General features: G+C 47.0%; 9 protein-coding genes and 1 non-coding gene across 10 annotated transcripts, besides 3 other annotated features; all 10 read left to right on the top strand.

The window, feature by feature from the left end:
- Window positions 1-57: 57 nt before the first annotated feature.
- TSTA_031650 (uncharacterized protein) lies at window positions 58-1,514 on the top strand. Its single transcript, XM_002480294.1, has 2 exons — window positions 58-115; window positions 170-1,514. The coding sequence occupies exon 2, from the start codon at window positions 284-286 to the stop codon at window positions 1,310-1,312; it is 1,029 nt and encodes a 342-aa protein (XP_002480339.1). The 5' UTR covers window positions 58-115; window positions 170-283; the 3' UTR covers window positions 1,313-1,514.
- Window positions 1,515-3,320: 1,806 nt separating this feature from the next.
- Window positions 3,321-3,355: a sequence feature (AT_rich).
- A 174-nt stretch (window positions 3,356-3,529) lies between these two features.
- Window positions 3,530-6,224, top strand: TSTA_031640 (bZIP transcription factor (AtfA), putative; the record flags this gene model as incomplete). Its single annotated transcript, XM_002480293.1, has 3 exons — window positions 3,530-3,614; window positions 3,965-5,051; window positions 5,119-6,224. 3 exons carry the CDS (start codon window positions 3,530-3,532, stop codon window positions 5,420-5,422), a joined length of 1,476 nt encoding a protein of 491 aa, XP_002480338.1. The 3' UTR covers window positions 5,423-6,224.
- Window positions 5,823-5,848: a microsatellite.
- Window positions 6,225-6,357: 133 nt separating the features above from the next.
- TSTA_031630 lies at window positions 6,358-6,464 on the top strand. Its single transcript has one exon. It is a non-coding gene; the product is annotated as a tRNA-Ile (tRNA).
- A 491-nt stretch (window positions 6,465-6,955) lies between these two features.
- On the top strand, window positions 6,956-10,137 carry TSTA_031620 (spindle pole body component (Alp6), putative; the record flags this gene model as incomplete). The annotated part of the gene is made up of 2 exons (XM_002480292.1): window positions 6,956-8,177; window positions 8,239-10,137. The coding sequence occupies 2 exons, from the start codon at window positions 6,956-6,958 to the stop codon at window positions 9,981-9,983; spliced, it is 2,967 nt and encodes a 988-aa protein (XP_002480337.1). The 3' UTR covers window positions 9,984-10,137.
- Window positions 10,138-10,266: 129 nt separating this feature from the next.
- TSTA_031610 (uncharacterized protein) lies at window positions 10,267-11,657 on the top strand. The gene is made up of 2 exons (XM_002480291.1): window positions 10,267-10,534; window positions 10,568-11,657. The coding sequence occupies exons 1-2, from the start codon at window positions 10,424-10,426 to the stop codon at window positions 11,636-11,638; spliced, it is 1,182 nt and encodes a 393-aa protein (XP_002480336.1). The 5' UTR covers window positions 10,267-10,423; the 3' UTR covers window positions 11,639-11,657.
- Window positions 11,658-12,136: 479 nt separating this feature from the next.
- TSTA_031600 (proteasome component Prs2, putative) lies at window positions 12,137-13,507 on the top strand. The gene is made up of 5 exons (XM_002480290.1): window positions 12,137-12,284; window positions 12,351-12,413; window positions 12,541-12,635; window positions 12,700-12,912; window positions 12,998-13,507. Exons 1-5 carry the CDS (start codon window positions 12,278-12,280, stop codon window positions 13,382-13,384), a joined length of 765 nt encoding a protein of 254 aa, XP_002480335.1. The 5' UTR covers window positions 12,137-12,277; the 3' UTR covers window positions 13,385-13,507.
- Window positions 13,508-15,073: 1,566 nt separating this feature from the next.
- Window positions 15,074-15,713, top strand: TSTA_031590 (uncharacterized protein; the record flags this gene model as incomplete). Its single annotated transcript, XM_002480289.1, has 3 exons — window positions 15,074-15,291; window positions 15,358-15,514; window positions 15,582-15,713. The coding sequence occupies 3 exons, from the start codon at window positions 15,074-15,076 to the stop codon at window positions 15,711-15,713; spliced, it is 507 nt and encodes a 168-aa protein (XP_002480334.1).
- Window positions 15,714-15,837: 124 nt separating this feature from the next.
- Window positions 15,838-15,888: a sequence feature (A-rich).
- A 1,281-nt stretch (window positions 15,889-17,169) lies between these two features.
- Window positions 17,170-18,069, top strand: TSTA_031580 (Signal peptidase I). The gene is made up of 3 exons (XM_002480288.1): window positions 17,170-17,537; window positions 17,601-17,685; window positions 17,750-18,069. The coding sequence occupies exons 1-3, from the start codon at window positions 17,285-17,287 to the stop codon at window positions 17,985-17,987; spliced, it is 576 nt and encodes a 191-aa protein (XP_002480333.1). The 5' UTR covers window positions 17,170-17,284; the 3' UTR covers window positions 17,988-18,069.
- A 290-nt stretch (window positions 18,070-18,359) lies between these two features.
- TSTA_031570 (ubiquitin conjugating enzyme (UbcB), putative) lies at window positions 18,360-19,355 on the top strand. The gene is made up of 3 exons (XM_002480287.1): window positions 18,360-18,466; window positions 18,564-18,680; window positions 18,746-19,355. Exons 1-3 carry the CDS (start codon window positions 18,440-18,442, stop codon window positions 19,067-19,069), a joined length of 468 nt encoding a protein of 155 aa, XP_002480332.1. The 5' UTR covers window positions 18,360-18,439; the 3' UTR covers window positions 19,070-19,355.
- A 1,191-nt stretch (window positions 19,356-20,546) lies between these two features.
- Window positions 20,547-23,479, top strand: TSTA_031560 (GTPase activating protein (Gyp3), putative; the record flags this gene model as incomplete). Its single annotated transcript, XM_002480286.1, has 1 exon — window positions 20,547-23,479. One exon carries the CDS (start codon window positions 20,547-20,549, stop codon window positions 23,151-23,153), a length of 2,607 nt encoding a protein of 868 aa, XP_002480331.1. The 3' UTR covers window positions 23,154-23,479.
- Between the last annotated feature and the right edge of the window lie 187 nt (window positions 23,480-23,666).

The following is a 23,666-nucleotide window of genomic DNA, read 5'->3' as shown; positions in this document are numbered from 1 at the left end:
TAAGGCGCAAATATGTCCCCACATAAGCATTCAGTGTTCTTTTTTGATCCTTAGCTTATGCTTCAGTTTTATTCAGTGATAATGTTCAAGACAGAATATTCTATATGTAAAAGCTGTAACCCTCCCTCTTCTCTATGTTCTTATTCACTTGGCTAATGTCACTTCATAGATAAAAGAAAAATTCCTCGGTTTACTCTATGGCATATGACATTCGGTTGTTCTAGTCAAATGCCGAGTTTCATCAACAGTCAACCATAAGACATATATCCAATACCATTCAAGCATGGCCAAAGCCACAAAACGATCGGTAAAAGGCAAAGAGCCCTCGAAATCCACGGCAAAACCACCAACGCCATTTGTCAAGGCGCCTTCCATTTTGAAGCCATTCCTGGAGTTACTCTCACTAAATGAAATATATCTCATACATATCGACAGAGAAAGTCCAGACTTCAAGAAACAGCTGTTTATTCTACCTGTCCTCCTGAATACCGCTATTGTCCTGTTCTTCGCGTATCGCATCTACAACGGGTTCTACGTTTACCCAGACATCTTTGCCTCGGCGCTAGGGCTATCAACAAAATCAACAGTGGACCTGACATCACAACCCATGAAAAGTGCAGTTAGCACGGTCCTTCGGCGCACACTCACCTTCTCGATCGATTATTTCTTAGTCACCATCTTCCTCCTTTGGCCCATCCGTTTCATCCAGGGGCCGATTTACTGGCGGCGAAAAGTCGGATTTCGTCAGCGAGAAGTTGTTGTACGACAGAGTCGAAGTACTTGGTCAGCAACTCTCGAACGCAACCGCTGGGTCTATGGTGACGAGAAGGTTGTCCGAGAGAAGGTGGTGCCAGCTGTAGCTCCGCAAAGAATCAAGAAAAGCGGATATCTTCTCATTGACGCTGATTGGGATCTAGACTACAAAGCTATGGTGCGGGCACATGAGTTGATTGACAACATCAACAAAGGTTCCGGGGTGCAACTTGACGAATTCCGCACCGCCATTCTCGTGAACACGGATGACGAAGGATGGCTTATCTGGAGGGTTGCGGATGAGAATAACAAAGAGCGAGAACAGCAACGAGATCAACTCTTTGCATTTCAGGAAAAACTGACAAGTATGGGCAAGGAAGATCTTTTCTTTCGCTGGGTTGAATTGGTCCAGTACGAGAGTTCTCAGCCTGGTGGCTTTACACCTGAACGACAACGCAACGCAATGTTACAAGCTCAAGAAATGTTCGAATCGGAGGGAGTGGATTTTTCTCAGTTTTGGAGGGAAGTCGGTGGTATGCAAGGCATAGACTTGTCATGAGTTTTCGAGATATACTCTTCCACTATATGTATTATATCCTACGTGCCTATACATATGCCGTTGATCGGGAAGGCGTAGCTCGTGGTTCTGATCTTGGCGCTACGAGGTTGACAACTAGCGTCTTGAACGTTTACCCAAGCTTTCGGTGGGGCATATAGAGGTTATCAACACCCAATCATGATTCATGACATTGTAACATGAATATGTAGCCCCTGATGAAAAAGAGACCTCGGTTCTTGTCGTGAGCCCCAAGAAAATAAGCTTTGATATCAAGAGATCGATACATATTATACATGGTACATGCTTGAGTCCAGCTTCTGATGACCCTGACAATTCGGAGGTTCGGCTTTAGAGCTGACTAGAGAGATTGGAAGTGATACTTGAGCTTGTAGCAATTGGCCACGTTGTAGCATTTAGTATGCGGCCTTGAAGTCTAGACGCGACTCATGCTGCAACTACAACAACCTTGGGCATGGTCAGCGTCCCTAGGATTAGACCACATCTCATGCCTTGGGTTGGGATGTCGAGATCATGAATGACTCGATCGTCAAATCGATATCGAGTCATTGACTGGTTGAGTACGAGTCCTCTTTCATATTCACAATATAGGCGAAGTAGTCCCTCTGAGATGATTCGATGGAAGCGCTTGAGCAAGGAGCGTATAGCATATCAAGATCCCGCCTGGTCTCAGAGCGAGGCCAATTAAGTCGGCACTAAAACCATCGAGCGGTGGGGAAAGCGGTACATACAGGTATATTGCGTCATCACCCGTCGTCCAATTACGACGGCTAAATCCGCGGCGGTGGCCACCATGATTGCTAATCTGGACGGCAAGACTTTAGGCTCTTGAAAAGGAACGGTTAACTGGCAGGCTGAGCAGCAAATATGATTTGAAGCTAGTATCAGACAGGCAATTTATGCTCTGTCGGAATGGACCCCTCTTGACGTCCGCCGAAACAAGCGCAGAGTTTTTTCTTCGTTGACGGGTTGACTCGTTGCGCGCTAGTCTTCCGCTAGTCCGTATTGGATTGGCGCGAGATGAGGTTACACTTTCTCGTGGAATTCCTGTCGTCGTCACCGTGATCTCATCGTCCCGCGCCTTGCCTTTTCTTGCCTGTCTTCTTTCATACATCAGCTAGTCATACAGTTTGATGCCTGCCAACAATTATCAATGAGAGCAATACTATAATAGTGATATTCATTACATAGAATGGAAAATAATAACTGAAAATTTCTTCACCCAGGATATCATGATCTGGCATTCGATTGGATTCGAGGAAAACGGTACCACCCAAGTCTGCGGTGGCCAAAGTTACGTGGGCCATCGGCCAGTCTAAATTAGCCTCTGATGCGTTACAGTGACTCTATTGGTCGGGTCGATGGTCGAAGGGGGCGGAGAGTGCCAATTTGGTCGTTTGATTCCTTCCATGACAAACAGCATTCCACTTCTTTCCACCCATTCGCCTTTTCATGTATGTTTTATCTCGCTCCACTGACTGTGTTGTATGCGAATATTCTCGGTAGTAAAGCTTCGCTGTGTTCTTTGAACAGGTAGGCTGGACTCCCTCTGTATTGTCCAAGCTAGTTATATCTGTCGTGTGCTGCTGCATGCTGGTGTCGGTTGGAGCACTAACCCACTAGCGTATGGATCGTGCTGAATGGCCCACCACAAATGCATATGATAGACTCAGTCCAGGCCGAGCTGGCATAGAAGAGGCCAACCAGTGACAACGTCAGCATTGCTGGGTGTCACCCATCTCCTGCCAAAACGTCTTCGCTGGCCCTGCCCTGCTTTCTTCGTCGTTCCTTCCCTTCTTCGTTCCTTCCCGCCAAATAAGTACCCTCCCAGCCCAGGCTACGTCACCTTTCCTCCTTCCACTCTCCCTTCTTCCAAATCCGTTCTGGGTACTGCATCATCACCATCATCATCATAGCCCTCGACATCCCCTCGATATTGATGCTTCACTCTATGACTGTCCACTGAAAGTCTATCTAGTGACTGCAATTCTTATTATTCTATTATTATTATTTTTTTTTTTAATTCGCGTATCGCTATCGTTACGTGATAATTTTTTTTTTTTCCCTTTTCCTTTTTCCCATTTTTCTCTTTCCTCGTTAATCCCGACCGGGCTTGATCGTTGTCGCAGCGCGTCGTCCTCCCCGGTCGCCCTCCATTCGATCGATCTTTCTCCTTCACGACGACGCTTCTACGAGATCATGTCTGCTGCCGTCGCTCAGAGGGCTCCTCTGGGCAGGACCTCATCCCCCATGGACACGAAGAAGAACATAATGAAGTCTGAAGGTCAGTGTCTTCCTTCCCTCCTTTGGTAGACCGTCTTTATGTGCTCCTCCCCCTTGAGCGTTGGACCCAATGACTGGCGGCCTCTGGCTCGAGGTTGTCTCCCATGACCTCACAATTACCCTTATCGATTCGCTCAAAGTTCGGATGGCCTATCGCGCCTATCGCCCATCCGTCGCAATAACATCATCTTCAACCACACCCGTTCTACCTTGTCGCATTCCCTATTGTTCTTGCGCTGCATAAAAATGATTCTAGATTTTCATCCTTGATTCATCTGGATATTATCAATTCTTGTTATACGTTACCAAGTCGGGAACGCGCATTGTATTAACCTCGTCTTGGCACTGCAGACTCTTCCGCGAACACCAAAGATCAGAAACCTGCGATCGACACCGAAACCTCGCAGTCGCTTGCACCACCACCCCGCCCGGCCGCTTCTGGTCCTGGCGATACACCAGACTACTTCAATTCGCTCCACAACCCCTTCTCACTCGAGCCCAACCCATTCGAACAGTCTTTCGGAAGCACATCCGGAGAGACCCCCGGAAAGTCATTGCTTCCCCCAGTTGCATCTATTACGTCTCCCGCGCTTCCCGGAACTAGCTCAGCTGGCTACAACTGGTCTAACTCATTGCGCTCCGGACCTTTGAGTCCTGCTATGCTCGCAGGTCCTACTGGCTCTGATTATTTCGATAGTATTGGACGCGGCTTTCCGACACCGAACGAATCTTCTCTACGGACCGGATTGACCCCTGGCGGCGGCGGGTCGATGTTCCCGGCCCCAAGCCCTAATACCCAAGCAATTCTTTCTCAGCTTCAAAGCGGCGGCGCAACTCCTTCGACTCTCGAGTTCCACCGCACTGCCCTGAACGCAGCCAAGCGTAGCGGCTTCAACGTCAATGTACCAACGTCTAACCCGACTAGCGAGCCCGAGCAGCTCCAGACCATGGATCAGAAGACTGTACAACCCCCTGCCGTCGACCAGTTTACGCACCACGACGCTGCAGATGCAGCCAATGGCCTCTTTATGCTCGCAAAAGGTGGCCCTAACAGCGACGCGTTTTCGGCACCTACGAATAAGCCCGCGGATGTTCTCGATACCAAGCGCATGACGCGAAATACTAATAACTCGGTAAGCAGTGGTCGCGAAATGACTGCCGAAGGTTCCGACACCCAAGGCGAACAGGCCAAACCAGTATCCAGAGGCAAGGGCAAGAAGAGCACGCCTGCCAAACAAACTTCAACCGTCAACGGCCGTCGCAAGGCGGAAGAAACGCCCAGAGGCTCCAACAAGAGAGCGAAGACGAATAATGGTTCTATGGAAGTAACGCCGGAAGAGGAGTCAGAAGAGGAAGATATTAAGGATAACGGAAGCGGCAAGGACCCGAAGAAGATGACTGATGAAGAGAAGCGAAAGAACTTTTTGGAGCGGAATCGGTATGTGCAGAGTGTTCAGCTTATGCTTACCTTTCTCGCGTGACTCTTGCTAATACTTTTGTCACAGTGTCGCTGCTCTCAAGTGTCGCCAACGTAAGAAACAGTGGCTCGCAAACCTTCAGGCTAAGGTCGAGCTCTTCACAACCGAAAACGATGCTCTAACCGCGACTGTCACTCAACTGCGAGAAGAAATCGTGAACCTCAAGACCCTTTTGCTTGCGCACAAGGATTGCCCGGTTTCGCAAGCGCAAGGCCTTGGTCCTTTAATTATGAATGGCATGTCGGCCGGTTTTGACCCCCACCCGTACAACATCGCGAGCAACATGGCCATGCAACCCGGTGCACCAATTCCCCAAGCCATTCGCCGATAGGCACAGCAACCAATAATTAATAAAACGACCCAAGTCAGCGAGAGTTAATCGACATACAAGCAGATATGGTCTCTATTCACCGTCTGACTTGCACTCTCGAATACGGCGAGGTCTCTTGTAACAGTTACTTTTCACTTCTCTCTACTTTTTTACCGGCCCTGCTCACTTCACTGGAGTACGGAGGCTGATTTCCTTTTTTCGTCTGTTACTTGCGCCTTCACATAGGAGGTCATTGGCATGGGCGGAGTTCTAATGATGCATCGGACAAAAAATGGACATGGTCAAAATTTGGATGGTGGCATGTGGGCGTGTACATCATCATCCTTCACCTTGAGGCGTGCGAGACTCGCTTTGATTTTTCATCGGACGACTGAACTTTTACCGATTTGTGTTCAGTGTATTTTTCTTTTTTTCTTTTTTTTTTTTGCTGTGGCGTTTGTTCGTTGTTTTTTACTGGTGGCGATATTCTTCGGATTGGTCGATTTCCCTGGAGTTTAGAGTTCCCCTGTACCTTCTGTGTTGTTGCCTTAGCCCCTGGTTTCTTCTTTTCCGGGTAAGGGTTTCTATTATTCTTATATTCTTTTTCGTGTGTGATATTTCCTCCCTATTTTTACGATGCTGTGCACTTTCTATTTCGATGCTGAAGTTGACAGAATTTCGCTTGCTGGTCTAGACTGTGATTCCTTCTTCATCGTGGCTATGAATTACCTTTTCCAAGAGTTAGCTAGAAGTTATGGGCTAAGTAAACGAGCAGTCATACTGACTAGCAATGATTTAATGCCAGATGAATTGAAGAATGAAATGAAACGAAGGTGTAGGAGTAGATGCTCAAGTGCTAAGTTAGTTCGAGTGAATGTTATTGATGATGGTGAGTGATAATTTTCATGATCCAGGAAGGAGCATATGATACAGAGTTCTGAAGAACGGGCGTGATTGCCCTTGTAGCTCAGTGGTTAGATCGTCGTGCTTATACTATAATTGTCCAATCTGGATGATTATGTTGGTATCACGAATGTCCGAGGTTCGACCCCTCGCTGGGGCATCAACTTTTTTTTCTTTCTCTTTTACCTGCTGCCGCATACGATTCATTCACGTGTCTTACATACAGTATCGGGATGATAATCTTTTTTTATCCAAGGATTGTGGATCGTTTCTGCGCTTATTTGACTTACTTAATTTAATCCACGGACATTTGCGCCAGGCACACACACTCAGTTTATCGATAGAGAACTAAAACAAACAGTGCAAACAAAAACATCAGGTCCCGCGCCACGACAAGCAGTTAGTTCATTTGTCGACTGTTGACAGCAATTGAAACTGGGAGCGATCTTTCTAGTCAGGTCACCAAGTACCTTCGAACATGGTATTGTGGTTGTTCCGCATGGTTTCAGTCTATTTGCGATGTTCCTGACGAACGAGCGCGGTAAAACGTGATTTAAGCTTTATTTACGCTTCAACCTCATTCTATGCGAATAAGAAACGATCGATAAAGAAGAAAGACTACATCAAAGCGGTCTGTTCTCAGATCGACAAATGTCAGCACGACGCGCACCGGCGCGCTCACGCCGTGTGGACGATGCCTTGTCCCAACTCGTCGACTCCCTGTTACCACCTATCTCTCCCACCGCGCTCGGTGACGATTTCTCAGGCGACGAAGAGGACGCGGTGACCGCAGCCGAGGAGCAACGACTTCAAGAGCGTCTCACTCGCGCATGGCACATTTTGGAGGTTGTCGGAGCCGAGAAAGAACAATCCGGAATCGATGGAAATGGAGGATCTGCGGCAGAGAATATCAACAATGCCTCTGATCTGATTAAACGAAAGTTACTGCGAGAAAACGCTAGTCCGGATAAGGCGGTACGGTTTTCGAATCTTTATTCAAGGTTGTTGACGCAACCTGTTCTCGGTCAGAAGTGGGCTATTCTCTACTTGTTGTACCGACTGTCGGAACAAGAAGGTGATGATATCAATAATGGCGAAAAAGATGTGATTATGAATGAAGGTGGTCGAAGTCGGAGCCCCCTTTTAGATGATGGGCATCTAGACAATTTATTATTCAAGTCACGAGCCGGTATGAGGGGAGCGCTAGTTGATGATGATGAAGGTCCTGCTATTAGTTCATCTGTTTCACAGAGAGGAGAAGCTGTAGATCGAAGGCGATCTGTACCAGCTAATCCAATGGAAAAACAACGACGCAGTCATCTAGTGCCAACTGACGAGGCCAGAGAACCCATCACCTCAGGGCGGCCAAGGGGAACAAGCACACCGAGAGAAGCTCAACTGAACACTGAATCGCAGACTGAACCACACAAACCAACGCCTATCAAGTCCGCAGAATCATCTTTACTCCGAGATTTACCTTTCATCCTTCAAGGTCTGTCGTCAACGAATATGGAATTTTCGTCATCTACAATGTTGAAACTACCCACCAATTTACCGATTCCAATGATATCATTGCTGCATACACTAGCTGAGCCGTGCCTACTGTATAAAGAGTTGGCCGGATTTGTTGACAGTTCTGAGGGAGGTCTTGTGAGCCAAGCTTTGAGAGCATCCATCTTCAATGAACTCCGCTCTTATTTAGGGTTAGTTGCAACTCTTGAAGGAGAGATACGACGAGCCTTGGCCGCCACAGCCAGCGATGATCCTAAAGGAATGGTTAAAGGTGCTGTTACCCTCAAACGCTGTGTAGTCTGGACTAGGGATGCTACCATGGCCTTGCGACTAATGAGTATAATGGTGGAAGAAGCAAGAGGTGAGTTTATTCCTGACTCGTAATTTCGGAGCTAGAGAATTCTAACATAACCTACTTGAAGAGAAAAGAGGTGGCCAGTTGATATCCTTAATCCATGGCTATTCGTCATCCCACGGGGACCCTTTCGTCGGCAATTTTGCGGAGAAATTGCTGTCACACATTACGCGCCCATTCTACGACATGCTACGGCAATGGATTTATGATGGGGAACTTTCTGATCCATATAAAGAATTCTTCGTCATTGAAACAGAATTCCGACCCAGCGCTGACCCTCGGCGCATCGCCTCGAGCGTATGGGAGGACAAGTACAAACTGGATGAAGAGATGATTCCGTCTTTCATCACCCAGGATTTTGCGAAGAAGGTTTTTCTTATTGGAAAATCTCTAAACTTCATCAGATACGGCTGTGGAGATTCTGCCTGGGTTGAAGCGTACTCGAAAGAAACATCGAAAGAGCTTCGCTATGGAGATACCGCGCGACTCGAAAACTCCATTGATGAAGCTTATAAGACCACGATGGCTCGATTGATTCATTTGATGGACACCAAATTCAAATTATTCGAACACCTTCGTGCTTTGAAGAAATATCTTCTCCTGGGGCAAGGTGACTTTATCGCCTTGCTCATGGAATCACTTGCGTCAAATCTGGATCGCCCGGCCAATTCGCAATATCGACATACTTTGACTGCTCAGTTAGAACATGCTATTCGGTCATCAAACGCGCAGTTCGATTCTCCAGATGTCTTACGTCGTCTGGATGCGCGTATGCTGGAGCTCAGTCACGGCGAGATTGGTTGGGACTGCTTCACGCTCGAATATAAGATTGACGCCCCTGTAGATGTGGTTATTACTCCATGGGGATCAACACAATACCTCAAAGTTTTCAATTTCCTCTGGCGCGTAAAAAGGGTCGAGTTCGCGTTGGAAAGTACATGGCGAAGATTCATGACAGGAGCTCGCGGTATTCTCGGCAGCGTCGAAGACAAAGTTGGATCGGACTGGAAACGCGCAAGGTGCGTGATAGCCGAGATGATCCATTTCGTATGCCAGTTGCAGTATTATATCCTTTTTGAAGTGATTGAAGCCAGTTGGGATCAATTGCAAGCAGCGATCTCCAAACCCGGTTGTACCCTAGATGATCTAATTGAGGCTCATACCAAGTACCTCAATTCCATTACGCACAAGGGTCTTCTAGGTTCGTCAAGTTCGTCACGGAGTTCTTCGTCATCTGCAAAGCAGCCAGAGGAAAGCTTCCTCGCTCAGCTACATCAGATCCTCAAGATTATGCTGAACTACAAGGATGCTGTTGACGGGCTGTATTCCTTCTCAGTCGCAGAGTTCACGCGCCGTCAAGAACTGAACGCAAAGATTGAGACTCGTACAGCACGTGGCCAATGGGGTGTGACAGAGCACGACTTCAACAACCCGTCTCCTTTCCTATCAAATCAGGAAAATACAAATCTATCTGCAGATGATCATATGCTTGCCTCCTTGCAAACCCGTCTTCGTGATTTGTCCGCTGATTTCCGTGCCCGTCTAAACGTCTTACTCGGTGACTTGGCTTATCAACCGGATGTTGACATGCGCTTTTTGGGTGTAGTCATGAACTTCAATGATGTCTATGAACCCGTACGAAGACGACGCACTACAACCTCGGCAACTTCAGCGGGGGCGGCATCAACGACTCGGGATAGGGACAAAGATCGGAGAGGTCGCAGGAATGTGGTGCAATCAAATAACAATGCTGCTGGTGCTGGTCCTGCTGGCAGTGCAGAGACTAAAGAATCGCAAGGCGATGCGCAATAAGCTCTCTTTATTAATTATGAATACGCATTTGCAGGCGCAATTGGAGAGCGACGTTTTGTTCAGATCCTAACAGTGAGGAAGGCATATACCCATTTATGATGTATGTATAGGAACCGTTGTAGAGTAGCAGTATGAATTAACTACCAGTACGTTCATATATACTCCATATAGATGTATCTCAACCAATTGATTGAATCTGATTAGCTCTGGTATGTGGGGCCAACCCAAAGCTTAAAAAAGTTTCCGACAAAAAGTTTCGATCAGGTGAATATTCACCTCAACTACACTACTTTTTCAAAGATTCCTCTCTATTCTCTATCCTCGAATATTCAATTTTATTTGAATATTTGAAGCAGAAAAACAGGGGGACAAATTGAACGTATAAAAGTCTTATTTTCTTCTTCCCGCAAAGCAAAGTTGAGCAATAGCCGAAACTCAACATGTCCGTCGAAGAGAGCAAACACAAACTCAGTGCGAGTGAGCTAAAACCGAAAAAGAAGGAAGAGAAGAGGCGATTGAAAGAATCAAAAAAAAAATCAGTGGACGATACGGTAAATGACAAGAGTGAGAAAAAATCGAAAAAGAAATCCAAGAAGCGATCACGCGACGATGTCAACGAAGAGAAACAACACGATGAATACGACAATGCCGATAAGATAGAGGAAGACGGTGAGACAGAGAAGAGATCACGCAAGAAGAGAAAGTCGGTTTCCTTTGCAGATAACATAACCATTGAGAACAAGGATCAAACCAATGATACCGGCGAGGACAAGAAAAATGATGGCGATGATAATACTTCCCCGACGGAGAATGAAGAGCAAAGTCGCGAGAGGAGGAAAAAGGAGAAGAGAGAGAAACGTGAACAGCGACGGAAACACGACGGCCAGAAAGCTGCTACCATTACTTCGACTAAAGGAGATAAACAACCCACAACGGATTCAGTGGACAACAAGTCTATTCTCGCCTATTTATCGCAGTACTACAATGACCGTGCGTCATGGAAGTTTCAAAAGATCCGGGAAGCCCAGCTTCTCAAACATGTGTTTTCTCTGGACCATGTTCCCTCTGAATATAATCCAGCGCTGCTAGCGTACCTGAAAGGACTGAAGAGTGAAGGCGCAAGAACACGGCTCCGCAAAAGTGCACAGGAAGTTATAAAACATGACGAGAAACATATTACTGCTACATCGGAAACGGCGGACGAAACTACGACAGAAGAAACAAATGATATTGCCAAATTACCTGTCTTACCGGAGTCGTTGAGAGAGGCTTATGGGGATGCTGTGTATCGTTTCAAGGGAAACTTGAACGCAGGCATCAAGAATTTAAATGAAGGTGTCTCCTTGACTGTGCCGAATGGAGACAACAATGAAAATAGCGAAGTCGATGCCAACGTTCTGGCTAGACTGGAACATCGGAAACGAGCGGAAATGGTCCAGTGGACTGTATCGGGCAGGATAAGCAAATTCGCCTCTGCCAGTGAGCAACAGGACAAGCAAACAGAACCGGAATCAGAACCCACAGGCACTACGACAGCATCGGCTGCGAAGAAGGAAAATAAGCAGAAAGCCCCGGCAAGGAAGAAGAGGAAGAATCGAACTATGATTGTGGAGATTTCGAGTAGTAGCGAGAGTTCTGATTCTGATAGCGATTGAGCTGGGTACAAAAATAAAGCTTGCATTCTTTACGCCCATCATAGCATATTGTTAGGGAGTTTCTAGGGTTTCTTATGTACAATAGAGTTGCTCAAATTATCACATTGTAGGTAATGATTCGAATCGTTTCTGGGTCTGTGTCTGAGCAAGGTTCGAAGATGTTTTCTGAATCGGCGTTTAACTTCCACCCAGAGATGGACCATGATATATTTCAGTGAAATAATCGAGTTAACTGAGTAGTCGGTCAATTGGTCTGGCAGCGAGTCATCTGGAGCAATTCAAAAATATCATGCACATGCGCACGACTGGTAGCGTTTTCCTATCTGGAGAATAGCTAAACCAGTGGATGGCATAGTAACTTGTAGCGAAGCTGATGAATTCCAAGTAGAAAATCATGTTATGTCTTGGCAGGAGAATAGGAAAAAGGCGGTGAATCCTGAGTGGCAGAATGAGCTGGGAGCTAGTGCTATGGCCGTCAAGCTCAGGCAGCTTCCTTGCACGCGCAACTCAACCTCATCCGACTTCAACTCATCCTTCCAGGCTTCTATCTCGAATTTTTGGTGATAGGTGGACATTGCGCAACTGCCTAAATACTAGAAAAGAAAAGTATCCAGATTTGGGACATTACTGATCATCACCATGTCGGGTTAGGATCCCGCCATTCCATCATCTGTTTGATTTTCTAGCTTGAATCTAACGAATGTTCCAACAGGGAGCGCAGGCTATGACCGACATATCACCATCTTCTCTGATACGGGTCGCCTATATCAAGTTGGTTAGTTTGAAACCTCCGTGCGCAGCTCTCCCAGTTGATTTCCAGGGAAACGATAACCCTTCCATCCATCATCCCCAAGCCTACCTCCGCAGTCAAGTCAACCAGCTAACGAGATGTTTCACCATAGAATATGCATTCAAGGCGATTACAGCAGCAAACATAACGTCCCTCGGTGTTCGTGGCAAGAACTGTGCCGTTGTCCTATCACAAAAGAAGGTCCCTGTAAGTTGGATTTGGGCCTACCTATCAGTCAGACTGGACAGCTTATGGATGCGTCAACCCGCAGGATAAATTGATCGAACCGTCTTCAGTCTCCCACATCTTCAAAATCTCTCCCTCTGTAGGATGTGTCATGACAGGATCCATAGCTGATGCCCGGGCATGCGTCGACCGTGCTCGTGGTGAGGCTGCTGAGTTCAGGTATAAATACGGATATGAGATGCCTTGTGATGTATTGGCGAAGCGCCTGGCCAATATCAACCAAGTTTACACGCAACGGGTACGTGCTACACTGCATATGTGCAGCCTCTATTATTCATCAATCTTTAAATGATAACCTGGCTGACATTACGACTCATCTACAGGCTTACATGCGTCCGCTCGGTGTTGCCATTACACTGATCTCGGTAGACGATGAGAAGGGACCTCAAGTGTACAAATGCGATCCCGCAGGATATTTTGCGGGGTACAAGGCCACTGCCTCCGGCCCCAAGCAACAGGAGGCACTCAACTTCCTCGAGAAGAAGCTGAAGAACAAGGAATATGCCGAAGGTGATTGGGAAGAAGTCGTGGAGCTCGGAATCACGGCTTTGAGCAATGTTCTCAGCGTTGACTTCAAGAAGAATGAGTTGGAGATTGGCATTGTTGGGGGCCCTCGATCTGACGGCCAGGATGGCACAGCGCTGGAGTTCCGGGCTTTGACTGAAGAAGAGATTGATGAACGGCTGCAGGCAATTGCGGAGAAGGATTGAGGGATCAAGAATGTATTCTCAAGTCTCTATTTGTCAAGATTTTCCGAGCCACAACAAAGAGTATCTATCAGTAAGCCTTCCTATAGCCGTTGAGGCTTGAATCACAACCTGAGTAAATTTGTTCATGAATCAGCGCGGATCCAGGCGTCGTCTGCTTGATTCTAGCCACGCTGAAGACTCGTATTCGTAAGCATTATGGTCTTGTATACAGTTCAGGTGCGCCTCGTTCGGAATGCTGTTAACAAAGTGAAGTCTGAGTTCATAAACACATTTGTGTTGTTTTGACAGCCAAAAATGACAGGATTTGCCACAATCAAGCATCAGCCACGACCCCAGCTCCCAATGCGGTAAGGCGCCGCTCCAGTTTCAGCTTGGATGGTCCGCGCTAAATTCGTGGCTTGGTGCAGTTCTGAGCTTGTGATTGGCCAATTCCTGCTGAACTTTTTTCGTTCTTTTTTCGTCTTTCCCACGTTTATTCCTCTTCATACGTACTATAGCATACCATCCTTCCTGGACCTCCCCTGCTTTAGTCTGCTTAGTCTTACACTACGACTCTGACGTGTTTCTGTCCCTTAATGGCCCGGAGGAGACCCGGTTCCATAGCCATAAGAGCTGGGAGGGAGTGGCGGTTATGCATGCATGAACGATAGACTAGAAAAAAAAACGATCTCAATCAGGCCGCAATGGCCGAACAAGGGTCCACAGGTCCACGGACAATATGCAGTGTGTCATTGATTATGTCTACTGTAAAACCCCCCCCGGACCGTCTAGGAAGCTATGTACTGCGTTGCAAGTAGCGGGGACGGAACCATCTTTTGGGAGATCCATCTACAGCTGCCTCTGACACGAATAGTATAGTGTCGAGAACTTGAGAGTATGATGTACATGTATATGCACGGCACGGAAACTCTATATGGCTGGCTGATCCAAAACCCACCATCCGTTCCCCTGGCGTACGCATATGAGTCTCGACACATAGTCTTTCTACCGGTCCCTTTCTATAACCCTAGGCCGATACTAGCAACGATTGGCTAGTCCCGGACGGAAAAGCCTGCAGAAAGAAAAGTAAAAAAAGGCATCTTCCGAGATAGTGTCAGATCCACTTGGAACTGTCCCAGATTTCGGACGTGATCCAGAAGCTCGGATAATCTCTTCCCATGTCGTTGCTTGAGGCTATTGGCTTAGTCGATCCTGACTAGCTAGTATGTACGCACGTTGTCCACAGTGCACATACCAAATGATGTCGTTGATAGGTAGGGTTTCCACTCGAAGGGGAAGGGGAGCCACGCATTATACTTTTACTACTTAAAAGAGAGGAATTCATCCATCATTCGGATGAGCTGCTTAGTTGAACAGATGGCTTCTGGCTTTGAACTTTATACAGCAAGCATTTGACTTTGTCTCTTTTTTTCATAACATTCTTTCTTCTACTTTTATTCATTTCGCTTTAATTGCTTGCGTCTGTTTTTCCTTACGACGTATCTAATCATTCGTTTTAAGCATTGAGTTGCTCATATTCCAGATATCAAGAGATATGGCTGACGGCCGTACGTCCTGCCCCTCCCTAAAGTTTTGAAAAGAAGACCTGGACTTTATCCGGTGCTCTTTCAGAGTTTTCATGCCTTTATTCTGACTCGAGCCTTTGATTGTCTTCGCTTTGGCTTGGTTCTAGTTAATGATGCACGAGCAATGAGAGTTGCCGAATTGATTAATGACTACCGAACGCTTCAACTTCATATCTCGCAGCAATTGGCTTCTGTGTCAATGGGGAATGTGCAACTGGAAGGATATCGTGTTCTCGCACAAAGCTCAGCGGCAGCACAGCGTCTGTTGGCAACGGGGTTTACGAGTATGCCGATTGAAGATCAGGGGAGCGATCCGGAGATGGAAAAGGCTCAATTGCGCCAGTAAGTATACCTGTCTGCTCGAGGACAGTTCGGCGAAGGAATACCGGTTATTGATCGAATATACAGGGTCATCCTCGACGCAAGCGTCCGTCGATTCCAAGCTCACAAGATCTATCTCCGTGTTGCAGCTGCGAAAAGATGGGTCATCAACCGCAATGAGCTCCTTGCACGGTCATCCAAGGCTAATTCTCAAGTACGAGAGGTCGATCAATTACTACGCCAAGTATGTCTTTCTCATAAACCCAAGCAGACTATGTTGCGCGCAATTGGCGCTAATCGCACCGGTGCAGGAACTCGACAGTATCACTGATCACACGATCTTCTCCGATCTTCGACAAGCGGACTCGAGAGCTGGTCTCTGGGTGTCTGAAGATCCTCCGCTGGCGGCGATTCAACTTTGGATCAACAACTCTCGAAACTAACGTTCTACTTACGTTGAGTTTCCACCACGTACAATGTCTGGGAGTTATGCTGGACATGATGACTTCAAGTTGTGGACTGGGAAAGAATGCTACATGACACTACACGATGTTCATTGATATCCTATTTCTTTTCTCTCTCTCTCTCTCTGCCTTTCTTTACCTTTTTGTTCTTTTCCAGGAAGATCGAAGCTGGCTTGAAACATTAGCATAAATTTGCATTTGACGGAGCGACTGGCTTTTCTTTTCGTTTTTGGCATTGAAGCGTGTCTAGATACGTCTCCTTGATGAAGAGTTTCGGGGTTGCATTGCAAGTGGTGCTGGCGCTACCTAGTATTGCTAGTATAGGGGACATTGAACCTAATAACCTGTTAATAAGGATAGTATCTCTACTTGGTATTATTGTCGTACTGTCCGGAATCTCGGAATAGTTGCACGGATAAGTTTTGGTGTTGTACTCGCCATTGACCAATAGATCGCAAATCCGAGCATAAAATGATATCCTATTCAGATCATTTGTTCGCAGTCGGGGTTGCCGAAGCACGATGGGGCTTTGCTAATCCGGTCCAAGGCTCTTGTTATTGATTCTAGTAAGGCACATAGTAAGCAGCAATCATTACTGATCCACCACCAACCATACCACGTAGTAGATCTAAGAACCAAGTCCAGCTGAACAGCAAACACAAAACTTGTCATTGATCAGTGTGGGGAGGTAAGAAAAAAGATTTAGACTAATTGACTAGCTTGTAATTGTTAGCTTGTTCGAGTTAGGGCAAAGAAGTAGCATCGCGGTTCTTAATTCCCGGACTGCTGATTGGCTCACGCATGCCACGAACCGTTTTCTTTTCAGCTGTTGTCCGCCACGATACCCTAGACTCCTGACTCCTGCATGGTGATGAGGTCAAATTCGAAGTTTCGAGTACGTGCGTATGCTCTATGTGGGAATCAATTGGTGGAAGTCAATTAGAGTACGCAATACTATCATGCGTAGATGTAAGACCCCATATGTTCAACAGAGAAACCGGAAATCCTACAGATCGATCGCTGCTGACAATTGGTCGAGATCGCTGATATAGATCAAAGGGTCCAGATCAACTTGCTCCTCAAAAGAGGACCTCAGGAACTATATCACACTCCTACTATAGCATCCAGACGAAAGCAAAAGGCCGTCTGGTCATCCGGCTCGGTGGAAATCACCTTTTTTGTGTATACGACTTCTTGTTCTATTTTGCGGTCACATATTGGCGGGAAATGGACGGAATATGCTGCTCGTAGTCCACTTTTCTCTTTTAAAGAAACAGCAGTCGAACGTCTGAACAAAAGACAACAAGTAGATTACCAAAAGAATGACGACGGAGGATGTTGTGATATGAATCAGTCAATGGGAGCCGCTGATTGGTGGACCGGATATGCCTGAGCTCCTCCGCAAGGACACCTCTCCACTTGCTTTCTCCAAACTATCCCAAAGACAACAACGACAATCCTCGATTACACCGATTATATCAAAGAAAGGCACTATCTATTACACCGGAACAGAGCACCTTACTGACTCGAGACAACAAAGTAATATAACAATGCTGTCCGCCCTCGGAGGCAACCTGTCCAATGCGCGACAATCGATTGCTCAGGTCCTAAACTTCGCCCTTGTCCTCTCTACAGCTTTCATGCTATGGAAAGGCGTTTCGATAGTGTCGAACTCTAGCAGTCCCATCGTGGTCGTGCTCTCCGGGTCTATGGAACCGGCATTCCAGCGAGGGGATCTACTGTTTTTATGGAATCGGGGTGAGAGGGCTGAGGTGGGAGAGATTGTGGTTTATAATGTTCGAGGTATTACAGGCTCCATTGAAATACAGTGACCGTAGCTTATGGAGAAGACTGACTGGTTCCAAGGCAAGGATATTCCAATTGTCCACCGAGTCGTGCGATCATATACCGAAGAAGACAAGAAGTTGAAGGCCAAGAAGACGAAGGCTGGGTACGTTCCGGCAGTATCTTTCTTATAGGCGAATACTAATCAGAGTCTTGCTGATTTATAACAGGCTTCCTTACGTCGCACCCCAGAAATTACTCACAAAAGGAGATAACAACCTTGCCGACGACACCGAATTGTACGCTCGAGGACAGGAATTCCTAGATCGCAAGGAGGATATTGTGGGTAGTGTCCGAGGATATATTCCCGGGGTGGGATATGTCACAATCATGTTGAGCGAACATCCATGGCTCAAGACCGTATTGTTAGGCGTTATGGGATTGATGGTCGTTTTTCAGAGGGAGTGATTCACTGTTGCTTTTTTCTACAGTATGGTTTTATAAGCGTTGCATTTTGTGGGATTCTTCTCCAGATGGAATACAGTACTTGAATAGAATATATTCTTTTGATATGTGGCCGTTCACTATCTGCATACATTATTGCATGCTCCTCGTGTGACCTGTCTGAAGCACAGCCCGACTTGAGAAGTATCGAAGCATATATCCATGTAGTCAAGCGAACCTTTTTGTTGGCTGGTTGTAAACAATTGCGCTGCCTGAATGTGTCAATCTACCGGGTATCAAAGATGGAGGACTCCATAGTATGGAAAGAGCTAAGCTCATGTACCCAAGAGCTACCCCGCCAAGATAAAGGTACCTTACTCACCCCTCTTGGCCATCACCACAACAACCTCTTCTTGTTATTTACATTTAGTTCTTTCTCTTTGATCTATCACTTTATCTAGACTCAGATCAGCACCATGGGTAGCATTAAGCGCATCAGCAAGGTTTGTTTGTTCCTTTCCATGTCTCCCAGATCTTATGACGACGCTTCAATGATTATTTCATTTAGATTTCAGACTGACCTGTTTCCACGAATAATAGGAGTTGGCCGAACTTATAGAAACGCCGCCCACTGGAATCTCAGTCCAGCTTGTCGATGAATCAGACGTGTACAAATGGAAAGTTACTATGAAGGGCCCCGAAGATACGCCATACGAAGTACGCCTCTGTACCGACTCGTTTTATGAAAGCAAAAGCATTTACTAACCAGATCGTTTAAATAGGGAGGCACATTCATCGTCAACCTCACGCTGCCAAATGAATACCCATTCAAGCCTCCCACCGTCTCCTTCGCTACCAAAATCTACCACCCTAACGTCTCCAACGACGATAAAGGATCCATGTGTCTCGGTATGCTAAAGTCGGACGAATGGAAACCCTCATCGCGCATTGCAGCTGTGCTCGAATTTGCAAGACAATTGTTGGTTGAGCCCATGCCGGATGATGCTGTCGAGGGACGGATTGCGGAGCAATATCAAAACGATCGAAAGCGGTTCGAGGAGGTTGCCAGGGATTGGACGAGAAGATATGCTAGAGAAGCGAATTAGTCTTTCTTTTGACTCGATTTCACATTGATTCGACCTTTATCCCGACGGCTCGTCCTTCTCGGCTTGAAGCCCCCTATTTATTTCATTCATTCATACCAAAGGAGGAGCAGAGCAGAGCAGAGGTAGCATTGATCATTTTATGGCGTTTGGGTCTGGTTCTTCCGTCATTCGATTTTGGTGCTGTTCGGTGTTTGCTGTCTATTTACCAGAAACCTCTGTGCATGTATGTAGTATGTAGACCCTTGCTGGAAGCATAACGAAACTACGAGTGACTGTTTTTCTTTTCTTTTTCGTTCTACGTATCTGGTTTCCTCTATATTAAAACGCCGAGGAGATACCCGCCGGTCCAGAGGGACTCGGGATTTGATTCAGATCTAGCCGGTGCAGCTTGATAGGTCCAATCCAAAGCCACGGAATTTGAGATGTAGGGAATCTAGGTTTGAAGGGCACTGGAGATTCGCTTAACATGGACATTTTCGTCGACCATGCTTGAGGCTGCCGTGGAATTTGGCGAATATCCACCAGCGAACTTCATCGGATCTTCCACTGTGGCATTGCACAGCACAGCCCGGAGTCACCTTCAGCGTGGCTTTGGTCAGACTGCCGGGTGGAACATGGATGTATGTGAGATGGTACTACATGTCACCTCGCATATGATCAATATGACACAGAACGGCTTGAATCACGTCTGAATGATATGTCGGAAAAATGGACGAGGAGATGAGATCAGTCGACAACGGATGTTCGGACCGTTACTCTAGCCTCTCAAGGATGGAATTAGTCTCTCGAGTTGGGAGTAGTTGGTATGTTTGTAAAGAATGTAGTGACAATTTGTCGATAACAGCAAATACAGTAATATCAAGCAAAAGTAGCAGATCGTATGAGGCCGTAAGGGTACTCCATAGCCGAAGCTGATTGGATCCGCCTTCTCGGGCGCTTCGGATGGTCCCGCGTTGCTGCCGCTATTTTCTCCATGGTTTACTTCTTCTCGTCTTTTAACATCAACCCAGCCGGGTCCTGGTCTCTCCATTTCTCTTCTTGATCTTCGTTTCTTCTGTCCGTCTGACAGGCATGGACTGCCTCTTGCTGAACTCTTGATCTTAACTTGAAAGGCCCGATTTGTGAGACCTGGTGTTGTCTCTTCCATTCATTGTGCCAAAAGACGGCCATTCATTCCCTCCTTTGTCTCTCTACACCAATTGAAGCTCGACATCAATTGTTTCGTTTGCTCGAGCTAGAAAAAACAGAAGCAGGAAGAAAATCGTTAGCCTGGACTGGAACAAACAAAAAGTTGAAAAAGGACCGAAACAACGGCAAAGAAACCCCGACCATTTCGAGAAGCCTAATGAAGACACGTATATTGCCCGCGTGTTCGACAAAGAGGCTTTGATTAATCCTCTTGTCCAAACAGGGAAACTATCTTTAGAAATCGTCTGGCAACAAATGCACAGCGGGAACGGCGCGTTTTTCAGTGGCCATGGTCACACCGCATGGGGGTCCGCCCCTGGACACTCCGAGCCCTAGTGATGATATCGTTCATCGCCATCGCGTCCCTCCGCCACACCTGACCCTGAACAACAATATTAATAATAACACTAGTGGTTCAAATGATCGCCACAACCTGACTCCAAACCCAGCGCTGTCTCCGACGTCTCCTGCGAAGCCTACCAAATACATTCCTTACAGTCCACGTCTGGCCCGGCCTAGCCTGGATCAACTCTCCTACAACACTGAAACCTCCCTCCACAACACCCCGTCGCGAAATGAAGAGCTCTATTTCAATACACCTGTATCAGATCCCATGTCCTCTCGCCACGACATACCAATTGCCAGCTCGCCGCCGGCCAAAACCTCAAGATTTCCCAACAAGCATGAGGAGCAAGAGCAAGAAGCCGCTTGGCCGTTACCGATGACCGATGCTGCGCAGAGCATCAACAGCGTGCCTCGGATGCGGCCAACGCGAACAGGCTTACGGATATCCATGTCAACGTCTTCCCTGAATGGAAGACGTCGTTCGCCTCATCCCGATCGCCAATATGCGGATATGAGCGCCGCCAGCAGACCCCTACCCCGATTCCCACCTCGCGTTACCCCTGATCTTATGCAGTATAATGATCCACTACGCTCCAGCCAGACATCGGGTCAAACGTCATACTCGAGTTTCGAACAAATGAGTGGGACCGAACGGAGCAGCATTGCGACCAAAACTAGCTCCATCACCGATATGTCGCCGGACACCCCGAACGGCTATTTTGGAGAAGATGAAGATATGACTGTTGAGGATGCAATTGGCATGTATCTTGACGATATCATCGATCTCCCTGAAGATTCGACATCTACTCACTCTGTACCACCCGGCGGCGAGCTAGATGTCATAGCCGAAAATATATACTCACCTACCAAACGCACCTCCGTCGCTTCGCTAAATCCTGGGCCTGAAGTTCCGGTAATGGAAAAACAAGAGGTACTTTCTGGACATAATCAAAGTCCGTCACATGATCAATCAGTGGACGAGCTAGAGACGAAAGATGAACAGAAAACTGCCGACGACTCAAACGAACAATTCGAACAGCGGCAAGAAGTGGAAGCATCGCGATCGACTGGATCATCGCAACCAACGGTAGAGCCAGTAGGACCGGCAGACAACGAAACCGCTTCTCCAAAATCGACAGGGTCCAGACAACAATCCTCTAAAAACCTCTCTATCAACGTCTCTGCGACTCTCAAAATGGATACAACTAAAGCCGTGAATCAACCAATACCTAGCCCCCGTTATTCAACCGTGGTACGTGTCGCAGGAAAAGTTCCGCCTTCATTTCTTCCGGGCACTGACGACCGCGATCGCTATGGTTTTCGCAAAGTCACTCACCATGTTTCAAGAGAACAATTTGAAGCTTGGCACAAGCCGTACGCCGCGTCGGCGGAGCATCGTCGGCTGAAATGGGTCAAATTGATGGAGTCCTCCGGGTTGCCGACTGAGTGTCCTGTTACGTTCCCTCCCAAATCTAACGTGCTCAAGAGATTCGTCCGAAAGGGCATTCCAAGCGAATACCGAGGTGCCGCCTGGTTCTATTACGCGGGAGGCTATCAACACATGCATCCGAACCCGGGCCACTATGCTAAATTAGTGCAGGAAGCCATGTCTTCATCCATCAACACTGACAAAGAGCACATTGAACGCGACCTTTATCGGACTTTCCCGGATAATGTTCACTTCAAACCAGAGATGTCGGCGGACTTGGCGGGCATTGATACTGCGGGAAGCGATATTCCTAAGCATAGCTCAGTTATAATTGAGACCCAAATGATCAGGTCTCTGCGACGGGTGCTCTATGCATTTGCGCTTCACAATCCCCGTATTGGATACACGCAATCGCTGAACTTCATCGCTGGGATGCTGCTTCTCTTCCTACCAGAAGAAAAAGCTTTCTGGATGCTTCATATAATAACCACTGAGTTGTTTCCGGGTACGCATGAGATTAGCCTCGAGGGCGCCAATGTGGATATGTGGATCTTGATGGTCTTGTTGAGAGACAACCTACCACATGTCTACACCAAACTGGTCACAACCACGCCGACAACGGCAAAGGGCAAAGCTCCCGCATTGACTGTCAATACGCGATTGCCTGACATCACACTTGGTCTCACTAACTGGCTCATGTCAATGTTCATTGGCAGTCTACCGTTGGAAACGACTCTGCGGGTATGGGACTGCTTCTTCTACGAAGGATCCAAGACTTTCTTCCGGGTTGCATTGGGAATCTTCAAGGCTGGCGAACGGGAGATCCTGTCGGTATCAGATCCGATGGAGGTCTTTCAGATTGTTCAGACCATTCCGAAGAAGTTGCTTGATGCCAATGCATTGATGGAAGAAAGTTTGAGCCGGAAATACCGTATGGGCCAGGCGCGCATTGATTTACTGCGTGACCAGCGGAGAGAAGCTGTGCGTCAGGAAAAGACGCGGCTGTCATTGTTCACAAGCAAGGGCTTAGGGCAGGATCGACCAGCCACTCGGACCGGAGCCAGAAGCCCTATTCCTCGTCTAGATGGATGGCGAGCTATCAAAAAGAATACATTCAATTAGAACTCTTTCGAATCATTTTTTTCACCTCGTTACTTTCGATTCTTTGTGTCATCATTGCATACGATACTCTTGGGATGAGGTATCTGAGCGTATAGGCGTTGATACCCTGGTTGGTTGATTTTCATTTCATTCCCTCCTTTTGGGACGTTCTTTGCATGTAAATTCATTGTACCTCTTGTCTGCACCCGGGGGGGGGATTGGCTTTCGACGGGTAGATGAGGTGGTATATGTTCGAGTTACCTATTGGGAAAAGTTGGAAAACGGCTTGATGCTTCCAAGCGGTTAGATAGATTTGGAATCTGATCTATGACTGAAAACACTTCTCGGAATCAAGGAATTCGTATATGCTGATCTTCACTGGCCTAGCGTAAGTGAGTGAGTGAGTAGAATATTAACCTTGGAAGATTATCATGCATCTATGCTGGTAAATGTCATCATGTATTGAATAGATGTACCCATTTTTCTCCAACTTGTTGATTTCCGTGTTGTGAGAGGAGATAATCAGCTCTCTCG

The sequence above is a fragment of the Talaromyces stipitatus genome, genomic scaffold (genome assembly GCF_000003125.1).
Source record: "Talaromyces stipitatus ATCC 10500 scf_1105507295541 genomic scaffold, whole genome shotgun sequence".
NCBI classification, from domain to species: Eukaryota; Fungi; Ascomycota; class Eurotiomycetes; order Eurotiales; family Trichocomaceae; genus Talaromyces; species Talaromyces stipitatus.
The sequence above is the reverse complement of the archived record's forward strand: the minus strand, read 5'-3'. Positions and strand labels throughout refer to the sequence as shown.